Source organism: Zingiber officinale, chromosome 5A (assembly GCF_018446385.1).
Source record: "Zingiber officinale cultivar Zhangliang chromosome 5A, Zo_v1.1, whole genome shotgun sequence".
Taxonomy (NCBI): domain Eukaryota; kingdom Viridiplantae; phylum Streptophyta; class Magnoliopsida; order Zingiberales; family Zingiberaceae; genus Zingiber; species Zingiber officinale.
In genome coordinates this window covers 91,156,590-91,175,515 of record NC_055994.1, presented here as the reverse complement: position 1 = coordinate 91,175,515, position 18,926 = coordinate 91,156,590, and the positions used below count along the sequence as shown (strand labels likewise).

Sequence of the window (18,926 nt, the reverse complement as noted above, 5' to 3'; positions counted from 1 at the left end):
TTGTTTGTATCTCACCATTTTGGATGTTTTTTTTATATGCACAACTGTCAATAATATTATTAACCAGTCCGTGGGGGGAAAAAAGGGTACAAGTATCAATTATATTATCATTTCATGTCTGCAAGAGGAGCAGGATCAGTATCCAAATAGTACGTAACTTGAAATATTTAATTATGGCTAATAATTAAATTTAAATTTATGCATATATATCTTAGATGTTTGAGTTGGGTATTTGTAAGTTGGGGTATTATTTATCATTTAAGCGTCATTAAAATGGATTCATATAGTAGATATTTGAAGCAGTTTGGATGCTCAATCCACTATTTCGAGTTGCTAACCTTGAAAACAACAAAATGGAAGGAAAATTCTTACGAGTAAAACAGAATTTCTCAACTCTTGGGCAGTTAACAGTTTTATTGGGAAAAGGGAAAAAACTGATGTTTCAGACCCAAGACATTTTGATGGCAATGGTACACATAACCTACTACCACAACATTCAGGAAGGTGAGCTAACAAAGAAACTGATAGATAACAACAAACAACCAAAAGCAGAGCAGAATTCGAACTAGTAGCGGAGCATATAGGTTCGGCGTCTGAACCAGTTGTAATCTGGAAGGCTCTGGATAGGTCCCAAGGCTGCAAGTGCAACATCCTGCATGGCCAAACATTGGATAAATTGCTGCCTCAAAAAAAGTAAGAGGATGAATACTAGAGAGAGACAGAGATTACGCTGCTTGTGTTGTTCCTAGCTTCCACAACAATGCTATATCGTATTGGTATTAAAGAACTATGGATTTTATTTTTGAAGTAGCCAAAGTACATTCTGAAACAATTGAATGAATGCATGGTATTATAAAAACAATGGGCAAAGAAATCTAGGTGTTCGATAAGCATTTTGGTGGTAAAAAGGAATGTGGAAGGCATATAGATTGGGAGCAGGAGCATAATGTCTTTGCTCGTAGGTTTACTAATTGGGATATAATGTTTCTGGCCATCACTGCACCCACCTTGATACTAGCCCACTTGTCCCATCTAGTCTGATGAGTTTGTAGTCTGTATGGACCAACTTGGTCATTTTGGTCCAACCAGTTTGCTCGACCTACTATACCCATTCAACTAACCATCTCACCCAGCCCAACTTGATTGTTTAGTCATCTTAGCAGGACCAACCTGCTCCATCTATTTAGCTCAACTGATCCGTTCTATCCAATTGGCTTGACTTGTCCTCACACTCATTTTGTCCGGACTTGTCCTCACATTCATTTTGTCCGGACTGACTGATCTACTTTGTATGAACCACCTAGCTAACTTATTCAAACTGGCCGACCCAATTTATTTGCCCACTGAACGAACTCATCTAAACTGACCAACCCGTCCAACCAAACTAGACTGACCATCCATCTCCACACCTGTGCCCATTTCAGTCCAGTTGTCCTATCTAACCATTTTGACCCAACTAGCCAAATCAACCCGTTCAACTCAACTGTTTAATCTGGCTCATTTGTCCAGTCTGACACACTCAATCAACCAACTAAACACACCATTAATGCAATGCCTTTTTGACTAATCTATAACAAGGTTGCAAAAACTAATCTTACGTTTAGCAGCTATTACACAGTATGGACAGCTTCATCACTTGCATAATCTACCAACTCCTACAGAGTTATCATGTTTTGGCTCAAATGGGTCATCTTTATGGAAATACTGAAATAGAATTTCATGATTTCATCATTATTTTTTTTTTAAAATTATCCTCGACAATAGGTATTCTTCAATGATAAAATGCATTATCTGAAGGCATTTAGTTATAGTTAATTAGTTATCTGGTTAGATCTGAAGGAATTGGACAGAAATGTATGCATTTGGTTCAGTTCTATTTGTATTCGACTAAGATTTCTGCTATGTAGAGGTCGAACCAATTGCATACCACGACGAGATTCCAAGTCACTTATATCCACCACTTAATATTCCACCAGCAATAATATATGTATTAAGTGAAGACATTTTAGTTATAGTTAATTAATTATCCTGTTCAACAAGAAGAAATTGAACTAAATAAATGTATTAGGTTGGGTTCAATTTGCATCCACAATAATTCAGTATGTAACTAATGGTGTACCCCAGAGATTCTAAGTTCCTACATCCCTTTTTCCTGATTAGTTGATTACTATGAATTTAATCATAAAGAAATGAGAAGACTTCACCTGATCAAATATGAAGCGGTTAGCAACACGCTTAACAGTGCTTGCATCGACGGCATCTATCCGAGCAAAAAGTTCAGCAACTGGAATTCTACGACCATATGTAAGTATCTGCAAAGAAAAAGAATTAGTAGCAAAAAGAAGATAGCTGGCTGGCCACAAGATAAACTTTGTGCAATTGAGTATTATATCCTGTGCTAGTGAACAATCATTGTACGTTGTCAAATATTACCTGTCGGCCAATATCCTCGGCAATAGGGCTGGTACCATCCATGTGAAGTTGTAGAGAAGCTTTAAGCTGTAAAATCCTTGATTATTAGAAAATTATAATTGAAAAAATACAACTATAAAATAAACTTGGCCTGCCAAGCATTCAGATTATGATTGATAGAGAGGTTCAAAACATAACAACTATATAATTTGTAACTATAGTCAAACGAGATAGATTTCTTTCAAGGTATACATTTCTGTGTTGCAAGTTGCACCTTGATATGAGTCAAATTCAGGAGATCTAGGCCACATATTCTGTGTTGCAAGTCAGATTGTTTCATAACCTACCTCTCCCCAGTCCTAGAAGCCGATCATTTGCAGAACTAAAAAAACAACCAATCACAAGCCCAATTGCATCGAACTCACAGAGCTGATAATAAGGTTGTGCTGATGATGACTTGACATACCAAAGCAACATGCTCAATGGGTTGAGGTCCGATGGAGCTTGGAGAAGGTTGCATGAGGCATCTGAAAGACAGGACAAGAAGCATTGAGGTCGTGTTGGAGTACCTAGTGGAACTTAACTTGGTGTGACCAAGTTGGTTGGATCGATGGATCGATGTCATTGGAAATTAAAAAAGAATCGAACGGGACACTAGAAGGACCACAAGACAAGGAGCATCAAGACACAACATTGATTATTGTCGGAAGAAGGTGGACTAAGTAGGTGAAGCATGAAGGATAACATGTGGAGTAGGCTACGGGGTGAAAAGTCATTAATGAGGATGATCACAAGACAAGGAGCATCGAGACACAACATTGATTATAATTGGAAGAAGGTGGACTAAGTAGGTGAAGCATGAAGGATAACATGTGGAGTGGGCTAAGGGGTGAAAAGTAGATCGTTAGGATGACCGTTGTAGAGGTTCCAATCGATAAAGTGGATCCAACCAACTGATGAACCTTGTTGACTAGGCAATTGACTTCCATTTTATTGTGTTCAGTTGAGAATCGACTGATGATGAAATTTGAGAACTCTACAAGAAAGTGAGAAGTAACCGCTGATTTGACACACTTAAGCTACAACAGTCAGATCACCTGTGAACTGATGGTTGACAGTTCAAACTCACTGTTTCGAGGTTCAAAAAATCTCGAACCTTATCCTTTAAAGCCACAGTTCACAGTTTAGAAGTGTTGATTATGCTTCGAAGTGTTGATTATGTTTCGACTTTCGAGTCAAAGTTCATTGTTGGCTCACGGTTATTATTCATATTTTAATTTTTAAAAATATATTCAAAAATTTGGAAAAGTTAAAAAAAAACACTTGAATATATTTAAGCCCTCCAATATAGTATGCTCAAACTGGTGGTTCACGATTCATTTGGGGTTGGAAACTTAACCGGCCTATCCCTAGACGGGTCGGTTACAATTTTGGTTGATCCACATGTAATTGGCTCGTGGACCCAGTTAAGGTTCTGAGCAGGATTTGGTTCGAACTCAGCCTATGGTTGGGTCTAGGGTATTCAAGGTGACAAAAGATGACTACGCTCGCCTCCAACGTCCCTACCAACCCGTCCCAAGACCAATATGGAGGAGGTAAATCACGGATGACTAGCCTTTAGAATAGTGACTGACGCATGAAGGAGGCATTTACTTCGGTTATGCCGAGATTTGAACCCCAGACCTGATGGTGGCAGCATCTCGTGCGCTAGCCACTAGACTATGCCGAGGGGACAAGAGATTATTTGTAGTGGAAGCTAGAGCGATCAAGCAATCGACTAATAGTTGACCCAATTGATTTATTGGTGAGAGAGCAATCGAATGGTAATTAAAATTGAAGCATATTAAAGATTATAAAAGGAGAACTAAGAGGAACATTTAAAGGCTAACGAAAATTCTTATTCTCCATTTTCTTGCGGTTCTTTATAGCCTAATTCTCTAAAAGCATTAACTTGTAAAGTTTATTGTTGTGAGAGGTTTTCCCGCCTTCAGAACTAGAAGGTATCCAAGAAATAGAAAGATAGTGGACTTTTAGGAATGACTCTTCAATGAGTTGTAGGACATAGAGTAGGAACGAGGGTTGCTAATCACATTATATTGTACTGTTAGCATTGTGGTATGTCTTGACTTGCTTATGTTTTATTTCCGCCGCTAATTTTGTTTCTGTAATCTTATTAATGTTTTAGCAAGAGTAGAAAATTTATATTCAAGGGTTAATCACTATTCACCACCCCTTAGTTATTTCAACAAGGTCCACATACGATACCTGGATTAACAAAAAAACAAGGTCCACATACGTAATTCTTATCTTCTGCTAAATCAATACTTTTTTAAATCACTTTCAACTAAGTTAAAATTTACCTTTGTTTCCCTTAAACCTCTCACCCATTCAACTCTTATTTGATTTATTTTGTCTACCTTTAGAGTTTAATCACCATCATTAAACATGCATATACTAAACATATACTTCTCATCATATATCTATTAAAGCTTATTAATAGCTAGACATATTTGCTAAACCAACCCTCTTTTATGGTCCCACATATTCATCTGATATATTCTCATCATATATCTTACCTTCCAAATCCATGGTACACTAACCTTTTGTACGAGTGTTTTCTGTCTAGCAATCTGATCCTTGAATTATGGCTAGCATACCAATGTTTTATTGAATTTTCCCTTTAGCCTAGAAGGCACATGATGAGAAATATATGCAATGAACTAATACTCTTGCATCCATGTCAACATTTTGAGAATCAATCAATTGGCATTCCATGCTTCTCTCTCAACCACAAAGTACAAACCAACAACATACATTTCTAAAAAGATAAACAATAGTGTAAAATATATTCCAACGGCACAAGTTCTTCTGACAGAATAATTGTATGATGTACTTGAATTCTATATCAGCTCAAAGTATCAAAGAAACACAAATAACCAAAATAAACCATGACCTTTTCTACATCTTATAAGACATACTTTGTCAATGCTGTAGATGGGCATTTCCTCCTCGATACACTCACATTCACATTGGTTATTTGAGTTGCAAAATATAAATGCAACAAGTGACCTTACTGCAAGTACTTTCTCAAAAGAAATTAATTCTAAGGTAACTTAGGAGATACCAACACTATTTTAGTTGCCTTAACTATTAGTCCCACAGAATCACACATTCAAACTGTTTGTGCAGTTTCATAAAAATTTTGTTCTATATGAAAGATGTTAACCAAAGTACTAAACTAGTAAGATGCTACATGTAGCATCTTGAAAAGAAAAAAGAAAAAAGGAAAAAGAAAAAAGAAAAAAACAGAAGCTCATTGGAAAGCTATCAACTATCTTTCTGCATCGAAAGTATCCAAGATCATATTTACATCATCTTGATGTTCAGAATATAGCTATGCAGTTATGTATAGAATTTAAAAAAGTACATTGGATCACTTAATTACCTGATTTCGAGCACGAATAACATCAGTCTCTGAAACTCTGTAACACAACTTGCTTATCTCATGCATTATTGCATAGGCCAAATCATCCAAGCAATCTGGCTGGTAATAAATGAGAAAAATGTTAGTTATTATGTGAATGTTAGTTATTATGTGAAATGAATCTGGCAGGAGTTGAATGCAGGTTTTCTATTAGAAAAAGACACAGCAGATAGGAATCATGCTCCATTATCTTGATACAATCTAGCTTTATATTTCAGATCCCTTAGCACAATTTAGTATATTTAGCAAAATGAGAAAGATTTGAAACAAAATGCTTGAGAGTTTAAGCTAGACAAGTAACTTTGCACAAGAACTTTAATCAGCGTGTGATGCATGCTTCACAATAGTTCTATGTAGTGGCAGAGTTGTCATACGAAAAAGCAACATGTTAACAATAAGGTGAATAATACCCTTTTGATCTAGAGAAAATCTGTTGTGCATTGCATATATGATAACATCTCAACAAGACAACCTAAAGGTAAAAAAGATTAGAAAATCTACTTGCCTGAGGGATACATCACGCGTTATTCATACCATCAATATGGAGCAATTTTGAAACTAATCTAAAAATGAGATTTATTCATTACAACTATCATTTGATGTTGACCACAATTAGAGTTAAATCACACAAAAAGTTTCCAATCTTTGAATACGGGCATGTACTTAGATAACTAATAAATGCTCCAGTTAGACGATGTGAAACTATGATAAACACACACAACAAATGAGGAGGACCAAAAAAGACTTAGTTAGCAATAATAAAACGAGATAAAATATATTTAAGCATAGATAATGATATAGTAGGGGATAGAGTCCAATGGTGTAAAAAGATCTATATAGCCAACCCCACCTAGTGGGATAAAGTTTGGTTGTTGTTGCTGAATACGTTGTATAAAGGAACTACCCTTCCTTCTCTATGCACATACAATTTTCTAAGACATGCTTCATCATACGATAGTTACACTAATTAGAACCACTTGATGCCAAGCCACTTCAGTTACAATTCCCACATGTTTCATTTAACTCCTACGTTGCAATTGCATACTTATGTGCACCAATGTTAACGAGGTATGACATTGTGTTTGCTATCATCTTAATTTTATAGACCTTTTTACCATTCATATCTCATGCTTGACCATATACTTAAATTCTACATGTCAACTTTGTCAATCCACTGCTACCAATTTACATTTTGTAATAGAGATTAGTAAGATGAGAATTACACTTTGTTTCCCAAAATGTGCAGATTGAGGATGGAAAGGAATACATGTGGAAAAAAAATTATTCGAATGGAAAAAGAGAAAAGAAAAGAGAACGAAGAGGGAAAAGAATCGCGAAAATCTTGCGAAAAAATAATAGAAAGAAAATAAAAAACAAAAGCAGGAGGCATTCAGTCGTGTGAGGCTGGCGGGAGGCTACGCAGCGCCACCCTACGTGAGGCACAGCCACCTCGCGCGTTCGCGCGGTGCCGCCTTGGCGAGGCGCGATTGCCTCGTGTAGCCTCACGGTGCTGCCCTAAGGCGCGGTCGCCTTGCTTGGTCCGTGGCTGGTGGGCATGGTGGAGATGCGGCAGAAGAAGAGAGAGGAAAAGGAGAAGAGAAAGGTATTCTGTCCGATTTGAGCTGATAAAAAAAGGGCCAAAAAAAAGATTCGCGGATGGATTTACAAATCCATCCATCCATCCATCCATCCATCCATCAGTTGATAACCAGAAAAGAGAGGAAAGGAGGAGTAATCCATCCTTCCTCGCTAAGTAAGCAATGAAAAACTTTCCCTACGGAAAACTTTCCCTCACTTTTTAAATCTGCCCTTCTAAGTAAACAGAGTATGAAGTTCAACCAATCTGGCAAGAGCAATGGTCTGACCGGATGAAATTCTAAATAGATGACATCTAATTTCTATTGATGTAACTATTTAAGAATATTATAAAAATATATTGTTGCTTAATATAATGAATTTTGAAGTAAAAAAATACACAACATAAATTTCATTATTTGGTGGCACGGGTATGACATACACAATCACGGTAAGATGTGTGAACTTCGAGTCATATGGTTATCGATCATCAACTATTACTTCAATCCATTAACATTCAAAGTTATCAACCACCATCAATAGTGAAACTGTTGATGCAATCATGCTTAAATTTTGATGTTTGTGCAAAGGTAGAAGTTAAAATATGTTGTGATTACTAATATAAAAGGTGATAAATGTGCATATAGGTATTGCAAGTGAAACAAATTCAAGTCTGAGCAGGTCAATGATACCAGATGTTTTGTAGATAGGGAAGGCTCGGAAGTAAAGAAAGCTTCTTAGCATGTGAAGTTTCGGAGGAAAATCCTCTTGAGATGTAACTTTGGATGATGTTGAGAGTTGAGTGCACTTGTACAAAGGGTTATCTGTTGGACTAGGTTTAGGCACGAGTTAACCTTAGAAGTGATATGAGTCAATGATCTACTCAACCAAATGTAACTTTCAATCAATTGAGACTTTAGTCGATTGGCCCCTCCAGTCAGGTAAAACCAGAAGGGAAGAGAATATTTTCATTTGTCTCTATTTGGAGAACAGTTAACTAGTGAGTCACAGTGGTTCATGATTTCCAAGCTTGCAAGAATAATTGACTAAAAGCAAATTGAGTCATTGAAGAATGATTATTTAACTACAATGGTTGATGATCTAAAAGCTTCAACAAGATGTGTCGACCAGAGGCAAATTCAATGACTAGTGCTATCCTTAAGGAGGACAACAGTTGATTGAAAGCTTAAAGCAGTCAACTATATTCGTATTGGAAAATAAACTAAAATTTGGTTGAGGTGTCCATGATCTTTCTTTTGTATCACTTAGTTTGTATCGTGCCAATCATTTTTTTGTAAGAAATATTATAAGAAGCTTCTCCATCCATGGAAGGTGTTTAAGAAAGGAAAAAATAGTGATTTTTGAGGAGTGACTTACCAAAGAGTGATAGACCATGAAGAGTCGCATAAAATATCCCTTGTGAGCATTGTCCTTTAAATTGTTTTGTAATTTAGACTTGTTTTTGGAGTGTGCTAATTAATTGTAAACAAACAAGCAATTGGTTGCTCAGCCCTCTCCCTGCCTCCTCCTCCTCCTCCTCCTCCACTCTAACAACACCTATCAATCCGACTGAAGCTCCTTCTCCTCCTCTCTAACATCACCTATCAATCCAACTGAAGATGATTCAATATCTCTATAATTGCTAGTAATGTAATTACTTTCAAGAATAGTTGTGAAAAGAGCACGCCTGGTTGTGCCTAGGCACAACCAGGCAGTGACTCAAGCGTAGTACTTTAATGAAGCGCGCTTAAACGCGCACCTTTTGAGAGGTTAAGGTACACTTAAGGCGTAATTTTCCTCGCTTTATTGAAGTTTTAATTTAAAAAAAAAACCCTTTAAATTAATTATGTTGCATTAACTTACATGTATGCGGCACATTTTTCTTGCTTGACTTTTTCTCTTGCATGACTTTTTCTCTGCCCTAAAAAATCAGCATCAACCTCCCCTCTCCTCCCTTCTCAAACGTGAACTCTTCTTTCGCCTATAACATCAACATCAGTCTTCTAAATTTGGCTACACTTTCTTGCTTTGCGTTTCGTCATAACTGTAAAACGAGAGAGGGGGGAGGATGAATCTCATTTTTAAAACTTTTCTTTTAAACTTTTAAAAACTTCTTGAAAAACAAGTACGTAGCGAAAAATAACAATTAAAAACGCACAATAGAAAGTAAGAAAACGTTTGTTTTTACTTAGTTCGTAGCCCCGTGACTACTACTCTAATGCTCACGATCGCTTGAACCGTTTTGATTGGGCAATTCACTAAATTCTCTGTCCGAAGATTCTTCGGGCAAAGAGGTTGAATACAGAAATGAGGAAAGTATAACATCCTACACTTTCCTATACAAGTATAATAAGAATAACAAAAAGAAGCAATCTTTTACCCACAATAATTTTGATTGAAGGTTGAAGCTCGAAGTCAGTGTCGTTCTTGCAGCAACAGTTAGTCACAGTAGAGTCGCAAAAAGTAGTTGGGCGTAAGCAGCGCAACAGAATTAACTTGAAAGCTCGTACAAAATTGATTATGAAAATTGTGGCCGAACCCCTCTTTTAAAGGGCATTGAGGGCGCCTCGGTTCATCCGGGGCGCCTCCATGAACACTGATCCGATTCGAGAAGTTCAACTTTTATTCACTTGGGGGCACCTCCATTCGGATGAGAGCGCCTACAATGCTCTAACCTGAGGCACTTCCATTGAACCAGGGCGCCTCCAATGCTAAAACTTCATCCTCGAAGTTTATCTCCTCGGGCACCTCCAACCTCTCACTCAGGGTGCCCTCCACTCAACTGAGGCACATCAAGCACTATTCATCTGAACTTCATTTTTTCTTTAAGCTCCTACAAAATATGTTAGTCCAAACTAACAAAAACAAATACCCGCAAAACAGAGTTAACATAGATAATTAAAATTATGAATTAGATCCTGTCTAATTAAAATCAGGATCTAGTCTTGGTCTCAACTTAGATTTCCAAATCTAAGTTGAATCCGCGCCTACAGTCCTATTGGGACTTGTCCTCACTGGATCTATCTCCTCCAGTTGCTTAACTCCATCTACCATTTGCAGACTTACTTGACGTCTGATCTCTTGATCCACTAGGTCTTCCTGCCAAATGTTCCATTTGGACTTCAACCAGTTGTCAAGTCCTGTTGACCCAATTGGACTTCCTATCAGATATCAGGTCCTCTCTCCCAGTTATCTAGTTTTGCTGACCTAAGCCTGATGTTTGGTCCTCTAAATCCATCAAGTCTTTAAGCCTGCACATTTGGGAAATATATTAGAATACAATAGGACTTAACTTTAAACCTTTGATAACATCAAAATACAAGTTCGATTTTGGTGTTATCTACACCAACAATAATAGTATATTTTTTTCCTAACAGATTTAAGTTCATAAGTTTTTTTATCGGTTTTGTTTTTTTTTTCTTAGTTCAAAATTTACATTCTAATGATTTTGTTTTTTTCATTCCTCACAAATTCAAATTATAAATTAGTTTAGAATTTTCATTTAACTAATTTTGATTTTCTTTAATTTGAAGTTTGATTTTGATAATGAAGATAAACTATTTCAATATTTAAATTTTTGTGAATTTTATATTTATATTATTGTTTAATAGTTGGTGGAATATTTGAATTTTGTGTTGGGACCGATGTGCCCGCTAGAGGGGGGTGAATAGCATTTCGTCGCGCTTGCGTCGGTTTGCTTCTTGTGATGATGTGCAGCGGAAAATACAAGAAACAACACACTACAACGCTAACATGTAGATTTACTTGGTATCCACCTAAAGAAGAGGTGACTAGTCCAAGGATCCACACACTCACACACCCTCCACTATGAAAACTCTCCTTTACGGTAACTACCGAAGGCGGAGAAGTCTTACAAGCTTATAATAAAACAATAAGCAAGAAGGAAGCCAAATACAAATAACTCTTACAAGATTTATACAATAAAACCCTAGCTTCTTCTTCTTCTTGTCTAACTCGCCTCTTGACTTGGACGTGCCTCCAAGAATCTTCAAGACTGGCGGGGAGAGTTGTGGAGAAGCTGTGGAAATCGCCCTTGCAAGCTCGTGTAGAAAGGAATGAAGTTCTACCGAAGAAATCACACGCCAATGCCTTTATCTACGCTAACGGTCGAATCTCAATCGATTGGATTGCTTCCAATCGATTGGGGAAGCTTTGGATCGATCGGCCGATCGATCCAAAGCGCCTCTGTGCTCTATGAAAATCCCCTGAATCGATTGCCCAATCGATTCACTGTGTTTCGTGCGATTTCCAGAGATATCGCACAAAAATCCAACCTCCCAATCGATCGACCGATCGATTGGGAGGCTTTCTGTGCGATCGGCAAAGGCTCCCAATCAATCCATGGATCGATTAGGAGAACCCTTTGCCGCGGGTGCTCTCCCAATCGATCAACCGATCGATTGGGCATGAGCCAATCGATCGGTTGATCGATCCAGCTCCTGTGGACTTGCCCAATCAAGTCCAAAGCCCCCTAAAACCAACATCCGGTCAATCCATGACCTGTTGGTACATCATGCCTAGCATCCGGCCATACCCGACCAACCTCGAACTAGCCTTCTAGCCTCCTCCATCAGCCTTGCGTCCCTTAGATATCTCCCATCCTTCACGCCTTGCCTTCAGGAGCTTCTTTCAGCCTCATTCTAGTTGTCGGATTATACCACCACACTCAACCAACCTCGAACTAGCCTTCTAGCCTCCTCCATCAGCCTTGCGTCCCTCAGATATCTCCCATCCTTCACGCCTTGCCTTCAAGAGCTTCCTTCGGCCTCATTCTAGTTGTCGGATTATACCACCACACTCGACCAACCTCGAACTAGTCTTCTAGCCTCCTCCATCAGTCTTGCGTCCCTCGGATATCTCCCCATCCTTCACGCCTTGCCTTCAAGAGCTTCCTTCGGCCTCATTCTAGTTATCGAGTTCTCCTTGCCAAGTCACACTAGGACTTACTTTGCCAAGACCACATGCTTGGACTTACAACCTTTGCCAAGATCACACTTGGACTTTCCGTTGCCTGGCTCCTCATCAAAACTTCCCAATTGCCTGGCTCCTCATCAGGACTTTCCACTTACCTGGTTCCTCATCAGGACTTTCTGTTGCCTAGCTCCTCACTAGGACTTTCCTAATGCCTAACATCTAGTTAGGACTTTCCCAGTCAAGTCTCCTGTCAACCTTGACCTACTTGACTTGTATTCTCATCAAACTTGGTCAACCCTTTGACCATCTCTATAACCGGGCAATTGCTCCAGCAATCTCCTTATATTGCCAAACATTAAAACTCAAATCCCGACTCAAGCTTGACTCAACTCAAGCTTAGTCAAACTGGTCAAACTTGACCTAGGGAAATTGCCCCAACATTTTGTTAGTGAAATATTTTGGCAGAAATTCCGATATATGTTTAAATTATAAAAATTTATACCCCAAGCGCTTTTAGTAAGGCACGCACCTCACTATACGCCTAGTACCTTAGGCCCCACAACACCTATGTGCTTTGGGCGCTTCACGCCTGTGATAACTATGCTTTCAAAGCAAAACATCTGTTTATAGCAGCTCCTCAAAGATACATAGTCATAACAAGAATGAATCTCTAACAAATTTAAGAGAAACTAGATGAATAGCAAATGATTCCAGGATCTACTGCAAAATTCTTCCTAAATCATGACTAGTTTGTAATAAAGTTCAATGTATCCAATTCAAAGAACACAAAATAAACGTCCTGTATACCAATCAATCACACTTCTATGGTACGAACACAGGATCTCATAAGATATAAGGAAAAGATGGCTAACCTTGGCAACTGCATAAACACCAAAAAGACCAGAATCCTTATAATTTGTGTTGAAGGCCATTACACTTTCTGCAATATCATTGATAGCAACTCTTTGGACTAGCCCTGAACTGTTTAAATACAGGTAGATAGTCATAAAGGAGTGCAAAGCAATGTAAGTTAAAATCTAGTATTATCAAACTATAAGCATAAAACAAACAACAACCACCTACCCCATGTGCTTCCCCCAGCCTGAATTCTTGTTCCAAGAACCCAGCATAGACTGCATAACCATTAAAGCAATGGAATCTGGATCTGTCCAAGATGCTCCACTAAATGCGATAGCAAATTGTGCAAGTAGAATATCATCATCTATTATTCTAACCTGGATATCACACACTGTAGTTGTCAAAGAAGAAAAAACAATCTTGCACAAAGATAACATATCTAAGAGAGGTTAACTTTATCTAGAAAAGGTTGACTTCACCACCATCAAATTTGTATCTGCCACAACTACTTGGGGTCGGTTGCATGAATCATATGCCTCCCAATTGAGTTTTATGTAAGGCAATGCTACAAGTAATGTTAAAAATAAGTAAATCATTCACTATTAAATTGACTAATGTGTTTTTCTTTTCTCCCTCTAGCCATATTCCTTCCACTCAAATTAAGGTGACGTTTGGTTCTTTCTTAGGAATCGGAATGGGAATTGGAATCATAGTATTGTGGAATGGGAATGGATATGAGCATGCATATCACTCTTAAAAATAATGTTTGGTTAGTTGAATATTTTCTATCGGAATAAACCAAAATTTTCTTTTTTACCTGTAGAGGAAAATAAGAGAAAAATTAGATGTGAGAGAAAAATACGATGAGAGAGAAAGTGTGATGAGAGAGAAAATGTAATGAGAGGAAATGAGGAAAGAGGATGTGATGAGAGAAAGCATGATGAGAGAGGATGAGAAGAGAGAAAGTGTGATGGGAGAGATTGAGGAGAGAGAGTGTGTGATGAGAGAGAAAGTGTGATGAGAAAAAATAAGGAAAGATAATGTAATGGGAGAGAAAACATGTGGCAAAAAGACGAAATCGCTCGCCCCTAGCGCCCCCACCGCACCCGACCCCAGGCCATCACGAGGGAGGTAAATCACGGTAGCCGAGCGGGCAAGTGATGGTGGGGTGAGGTGCACAGGGTCCAGGGATTTACGCCCCGACAGCCCTGCGGTTCGACCCCGCGACCTCATGTGGCAAGCATGCCACCACTTACCAACTCGGATGACCCGTGGGGTCATAATGGGAGAGAAAACATGTGGCAAAAGGCAATTCGCTCGCCCCCAACCCCCCGCCAACCCGTCCCTAGGCCAACACGGAGGAGGTAAATCATGGGTGGCTACTAGCTATTAGTGCAAATGGCCAAGACATGGGGGAGATTATGCTCGGTCACGCCGAGTTTCAACCCCAAGACCTCATGTGGCAACATCCCATGCCTTAACCATCGCACTGCCCCGAGGGGATGGGAGAGAAAACATGATGAGAGAGGATGAGGAGAGAGAAAATATGATGAGAGAGAAATCACGGGTGGCCAATTCGCTCGCCCCCAACCCCCGCCAACCCGTCCCTAGGCCAACACGGAAGAGGTAAATCACGGGTGGCTACTAGCTATTAGTGCAAATGGCCAAGACATGGGGGAGATTATGCTCGGTCACGCCGAGTTTCGACCCCAAGACCTCATGTGGCAACACCCCATGCCTTAACCATCGCATTGCCCCGAGGGGATGGGAGAGAAAACATGATGAGAGAGGATGAGGAGAGAGAAAATATGATGAGAGAGAAAGTATGATGGGAGATAATGAAGAAAGAGAAAGTGTGATGAGAGATAATGAAAAGAGAGAAAGTATGATGCAAGAAAATGAGAAGAGAGAGTGTATGATGGGAGAGAAAATGAGGAAAGAGAGTATATGATGGGAGAGATTAAGTAAAGAGAATGTATAATGAGAGAGAAAGTATGATGATAGAATAAGGAGAGAGAAAGTTTGATAAGAGAGAACAAGGAGAGAAAGTGATATGAAAGAAAAATTGAGCAAATATATTAAGAGTATTTTCGTCCAAAACTTAATTCTCATTTTCATTCCCATCAAAACCCAAGGGAGGAGGTGAGTTTCATCAATACTCAAGTTTTTAGGTTTCATTCCAAAATTTTAATTCCATTCTCATCAACCAAACACAAGGTTTGGAAATGAATCCATTTTCTCATTCCCAAACCCCTTAACCAAACTTCACCTAAATATTTCCAAGTATAGAATCTGATCATCTTTGAATATATTCATGTCACCTCATCCTATTTTCTCTCATTTTATAAGAAAGGTTAACTTCATAAAGTATTAACATTTGATCCCACCTCAGAACCAGTAAAAATAGCTGGTTCCCTTGCCATCAACTGAGATGCTGTAATAGGATTGTTTGACAGCTTTGGAAACTTCTTTTTCACTAGCTCAACAAGATCCTCATGCTTAACGGCACCAGCGGCTGAGATAACCTAAAGAATTATAAACAACATTATTCTGTGTCCGGACAAAAAAAGTGTTATTTTGAACAAAAAAAAGCAAACCATTCTAGGGGCGGTATAGTGAGTTGATATGTAATTTTTAAGGTGCTCTTTAGTAATTGAATTAATGTTTTGAGCTGGTCCCAGTATAGTTCTGCCAAGTGGAGTGTACTGGAATGCAGTCGCATGTAAATGGTCAAAAATAACTTCTTCCGTTTGTCCCTCCACCTGTATTTAAGAGAGAAAGGACCTGAGTGTATAGGACCAAAGAAGGAAAATATAATAATAAGACTTGTGAATGCACTGAAATTTCTCAAACCAAGTCTTTACAAAGATTAAAAAATAATATATCATTTTCCTTCCATTGAATCAAATTTCAAAATGCATTTCTGTTGAACACAACAGAGTAAATTTGCCTATGATGATTTTAATTAGTTGGTGATGTAGACTATGAAAAAATCATCAGATCCAACAGGAAAATCAATGTGGATTCCAATGAAATTGCAAAATGACCATATTAGGTCAGCTACAATAGCTTGGCAATCAATAAACACAACACAAGGAGTTTAATGCAACAAGTGAAACTGGGTTCATCAGTTTGTGCTTAAGCAGTAAAACATATTTTTTGGTTTTGCATAGTTAGATATAGCAATAATGCAATATTGTACATAAAAGGTCATGGTCACTAAAACGAACAGGCAATTTGCAACAGAAAAAAAAAAATCAAAATACACTGGGAAAACACCTAACAGAAATTTCTTCTAGTTTTTACAGAAATCTAGCAGTTTAATAACCACAATATAAAAGCTCCTATGAGATTTGTAAGAAGAGTGATGTCTCTGTTTAGTTATTTAATATGTGCTTGCCTCAGTCATCAATCAATTATATTAGTGGCCATCTGGACTCTCACGGATATCCTCGTATATTGGTTAAGAGGGGCTTTAACAATCGAATCATGTACAGTACAAAAAAAAGTAGTCAATAACGGAATTCAAGGTAACAATGAAGACAGGCAATGGGCAAGCTAAGCCGACTCAGAAAGGGACTTTAAACGGTTAGTGAGCTTGGCTCAATCCAATGAGGTAAAAATTCTTATTGAAAAGAGGTGAAAATGATGAACTTTTACCTCCTCCATCTCTCTAAGAATGACATCCCGCTCCCTTTCAATGCGCTTCTCATCAAAAGACGAATTCTGAAGTATGTCAGCAAGGATCTCTAACGCCTTGGGCACATCTTTATCCAACACCTTGGCATAGTAGGTGGTCTGTTCTCTCGATGTGTAAGCATTCAGATGTCCTCCCATGTTCTCGATCTCTTCTTCGAGCTGCCGAACCGTCCGCGACTCCGTACCCTTGAAGATCATGTGTTCCAAGAAGTGCGCTGTCCCGTTGGTCTCGTCCGTCTCGAATCGGCTTCCCGCGTCGATCCACACGCCGACGGTGGCGGTGCGGGAGGCGAGAGTGGACTCAGTGGCGACGCGGAGGCCGTTGGGAAGGGTGGTCACACGGGTCTCGGGGGCGGCGAGGATGGGAGTGTGGTCTGCGAGGTCGGGATGAGGGGAGGCATATCGGAGGAATCGAGGGTCGGGATCATCTAGCTTCTTGATCTTGGATCGTACTTCCTGGACAAGCCGATCGTAGGGCATCACCGGGGGCTTGGCCAGGGAGGGGGCGGCGGCGGCTGGAGTTGCCAGAGTAGCAGCGGAGGTGGTGGAGGTGGATCGATGGCCGGAGGGAACGAGTCGGCGGCGAGAGAGCGCGAGGAGCTTTCGGATCGCCATGGCTATGACCGAGAAACGAGGATCGGGAAGGCAGAGGAGTGAGGTCCGGTGACGGATGTAGAAATAGTTCGAAGGATTCTATCCACGCCCCCAACGTTCACTAAACAAACCCCATTTCTCTCACTTAAAAATATGCATTAGATGAAAGTCATTTTTCTCTCTCAAAAATATATGGAAGTCTAAGGCGTGTTTGATTTAGGGGAATAGGAGTGAGGAATGAGAATGAGAATTATTGATTACTATTTTTAATATTTGGATTATAGAAATAAGAATGTAAATAAAGGAATGAATCTGTGAAATTGGGTAATAACTCATTCTCATGTACCTCCCTTTCTATGAGTCATTACCCTATTTTCATCTATCAAAATATTCTCTTATTCCAAAAATACCCTTGACCTAAAATTAAAATTTTTCCCCTTAATATCAAATATCAAAATATAATTATTTATTTTTTCTTTCATATCACTTCTCTCTCCTTGTTCTCTCTCATCATATTTTCTCTCTCATCATTTTATCACACACTTTCTCTCTCCTTAATCTCTCCTATCACATTCCCTTTCTTTTTTTTTCATTACACGTTCTCTCTCATCATACTTTCTCTTTTCTCAATTTTTTCCATGACACTCTTTTTTTTTCTCATTACACTTTCTCTCTCATCATACTTTCTCTCTCCTCAATCTCTTCCATCGCACTCTTCCTTCTTTTTTCTCATCATACATTCTCTCTCATCACACTTTCTCTCTCCTCAATCTCTCCCATCACACTCTCTCTTCTCTTTTTTTCTCATCACACTTTCTCTCTCCTTAATCTCTCTTGTCACACTCCTTCCTTTTTTTTCCTCAACATACTTTCTCTCTCATCGTACTTTCTCCCTCATTGTACTTTCTCCCTCATCGTACTTTCTTTCTCCTTAATTTCTCTCATCACACTCACTGTTCTCTTTTTTCTCATCACACTTTCTCTTTTATCATACTTTCTCTCTCACCATACTTTCTCTCTCCTCAATCTCTCTCATTACACTCTCTCTCCTCATTTTTTCTCATTACATTTTCTCTCTCTTCATCCTCTTTCATCATACTTTCTCTCACATCGTCCCCTCGAGGCAGTGCGATGGTTAAGGCATGGGGTGTTGCCACATGAGGTCTTGGGGTCGAAACTCGGCGTGACCGAGCATAACCTCCCCCATGTCTTGGTCATTTGCACTAATGGCTAGTAGTCACCCGTGATTTACCTCCTCAGTGTTGGCCTAGGGACGGGTTGGTGGGGGCGCTGGAGGCGAGCGAATCACCTTTTTACCACATACTTTCTCTCACATCATATTTTCTCTCTCATCTTCTCTCATAATGCC

General features: G+C 39.0%; 1 protein-coding gene across 1 annotated transcript; it reads right to left on the bottom strand.

The window, feature by feature from the left end:
* Window positions 1-354: 354 nt before the first annotated feature.
* LOC121980960 (probable mitochondrial-processing peptidase subunit beta, mitochondrial) lies at window positions 355-17,710 on the bottom strand. Its single transcript, XM_042533249.1, has 9 exons — window positions 16,925-17,710; window positions 15,862-16,026; window positions 15,652-15,789; window positions 13,490-13,641; window positions 13,279-13,387; window positions 5,858-5,956; window positions 2,434-2,499; window positions 2,205-2,312; window positions 355-652 (listed from the first exon to the last, which is right to left on the bottom strand). The coding sequence occupies exons 1-9, from the start codon at window positions 17,576-17,578 to the stop codon at window positions 566-568; spliced, it is 1,578 nt and encodes a 525-aa protein (XP_042389183.1). The 5' UTR covers window positions 17,579-17,710; the 3' UTR covers window positions 355-565.
* Between the last annotated feature and the right edge of the window lie 1,216 nt (window positions 17,711-18,926).

Coding starts and splice junctions, on each gene's coding strand:
- LOC121980960 (XM_042533249.1), bottom strand. CDS start 17,578: ATGGCGATCCGAAAGCTCCTCGCGCTCTCTCGCCGCCGACTCGTTCCC. Junction 2,500..5,857: donor TTATTCGTGCTCGAAATCAG/GTAATTAAGTGA, acceptor AGGATTTTACAG/CTTAAAGCTTCTCTACAACT. Junction 2,313..2,433: donor CCGAGGATATTGGCCGACAG/GTAATATTTGAC, acceptor TTTTCTTTGCAG/ATACTTACATATGGTCGTAG.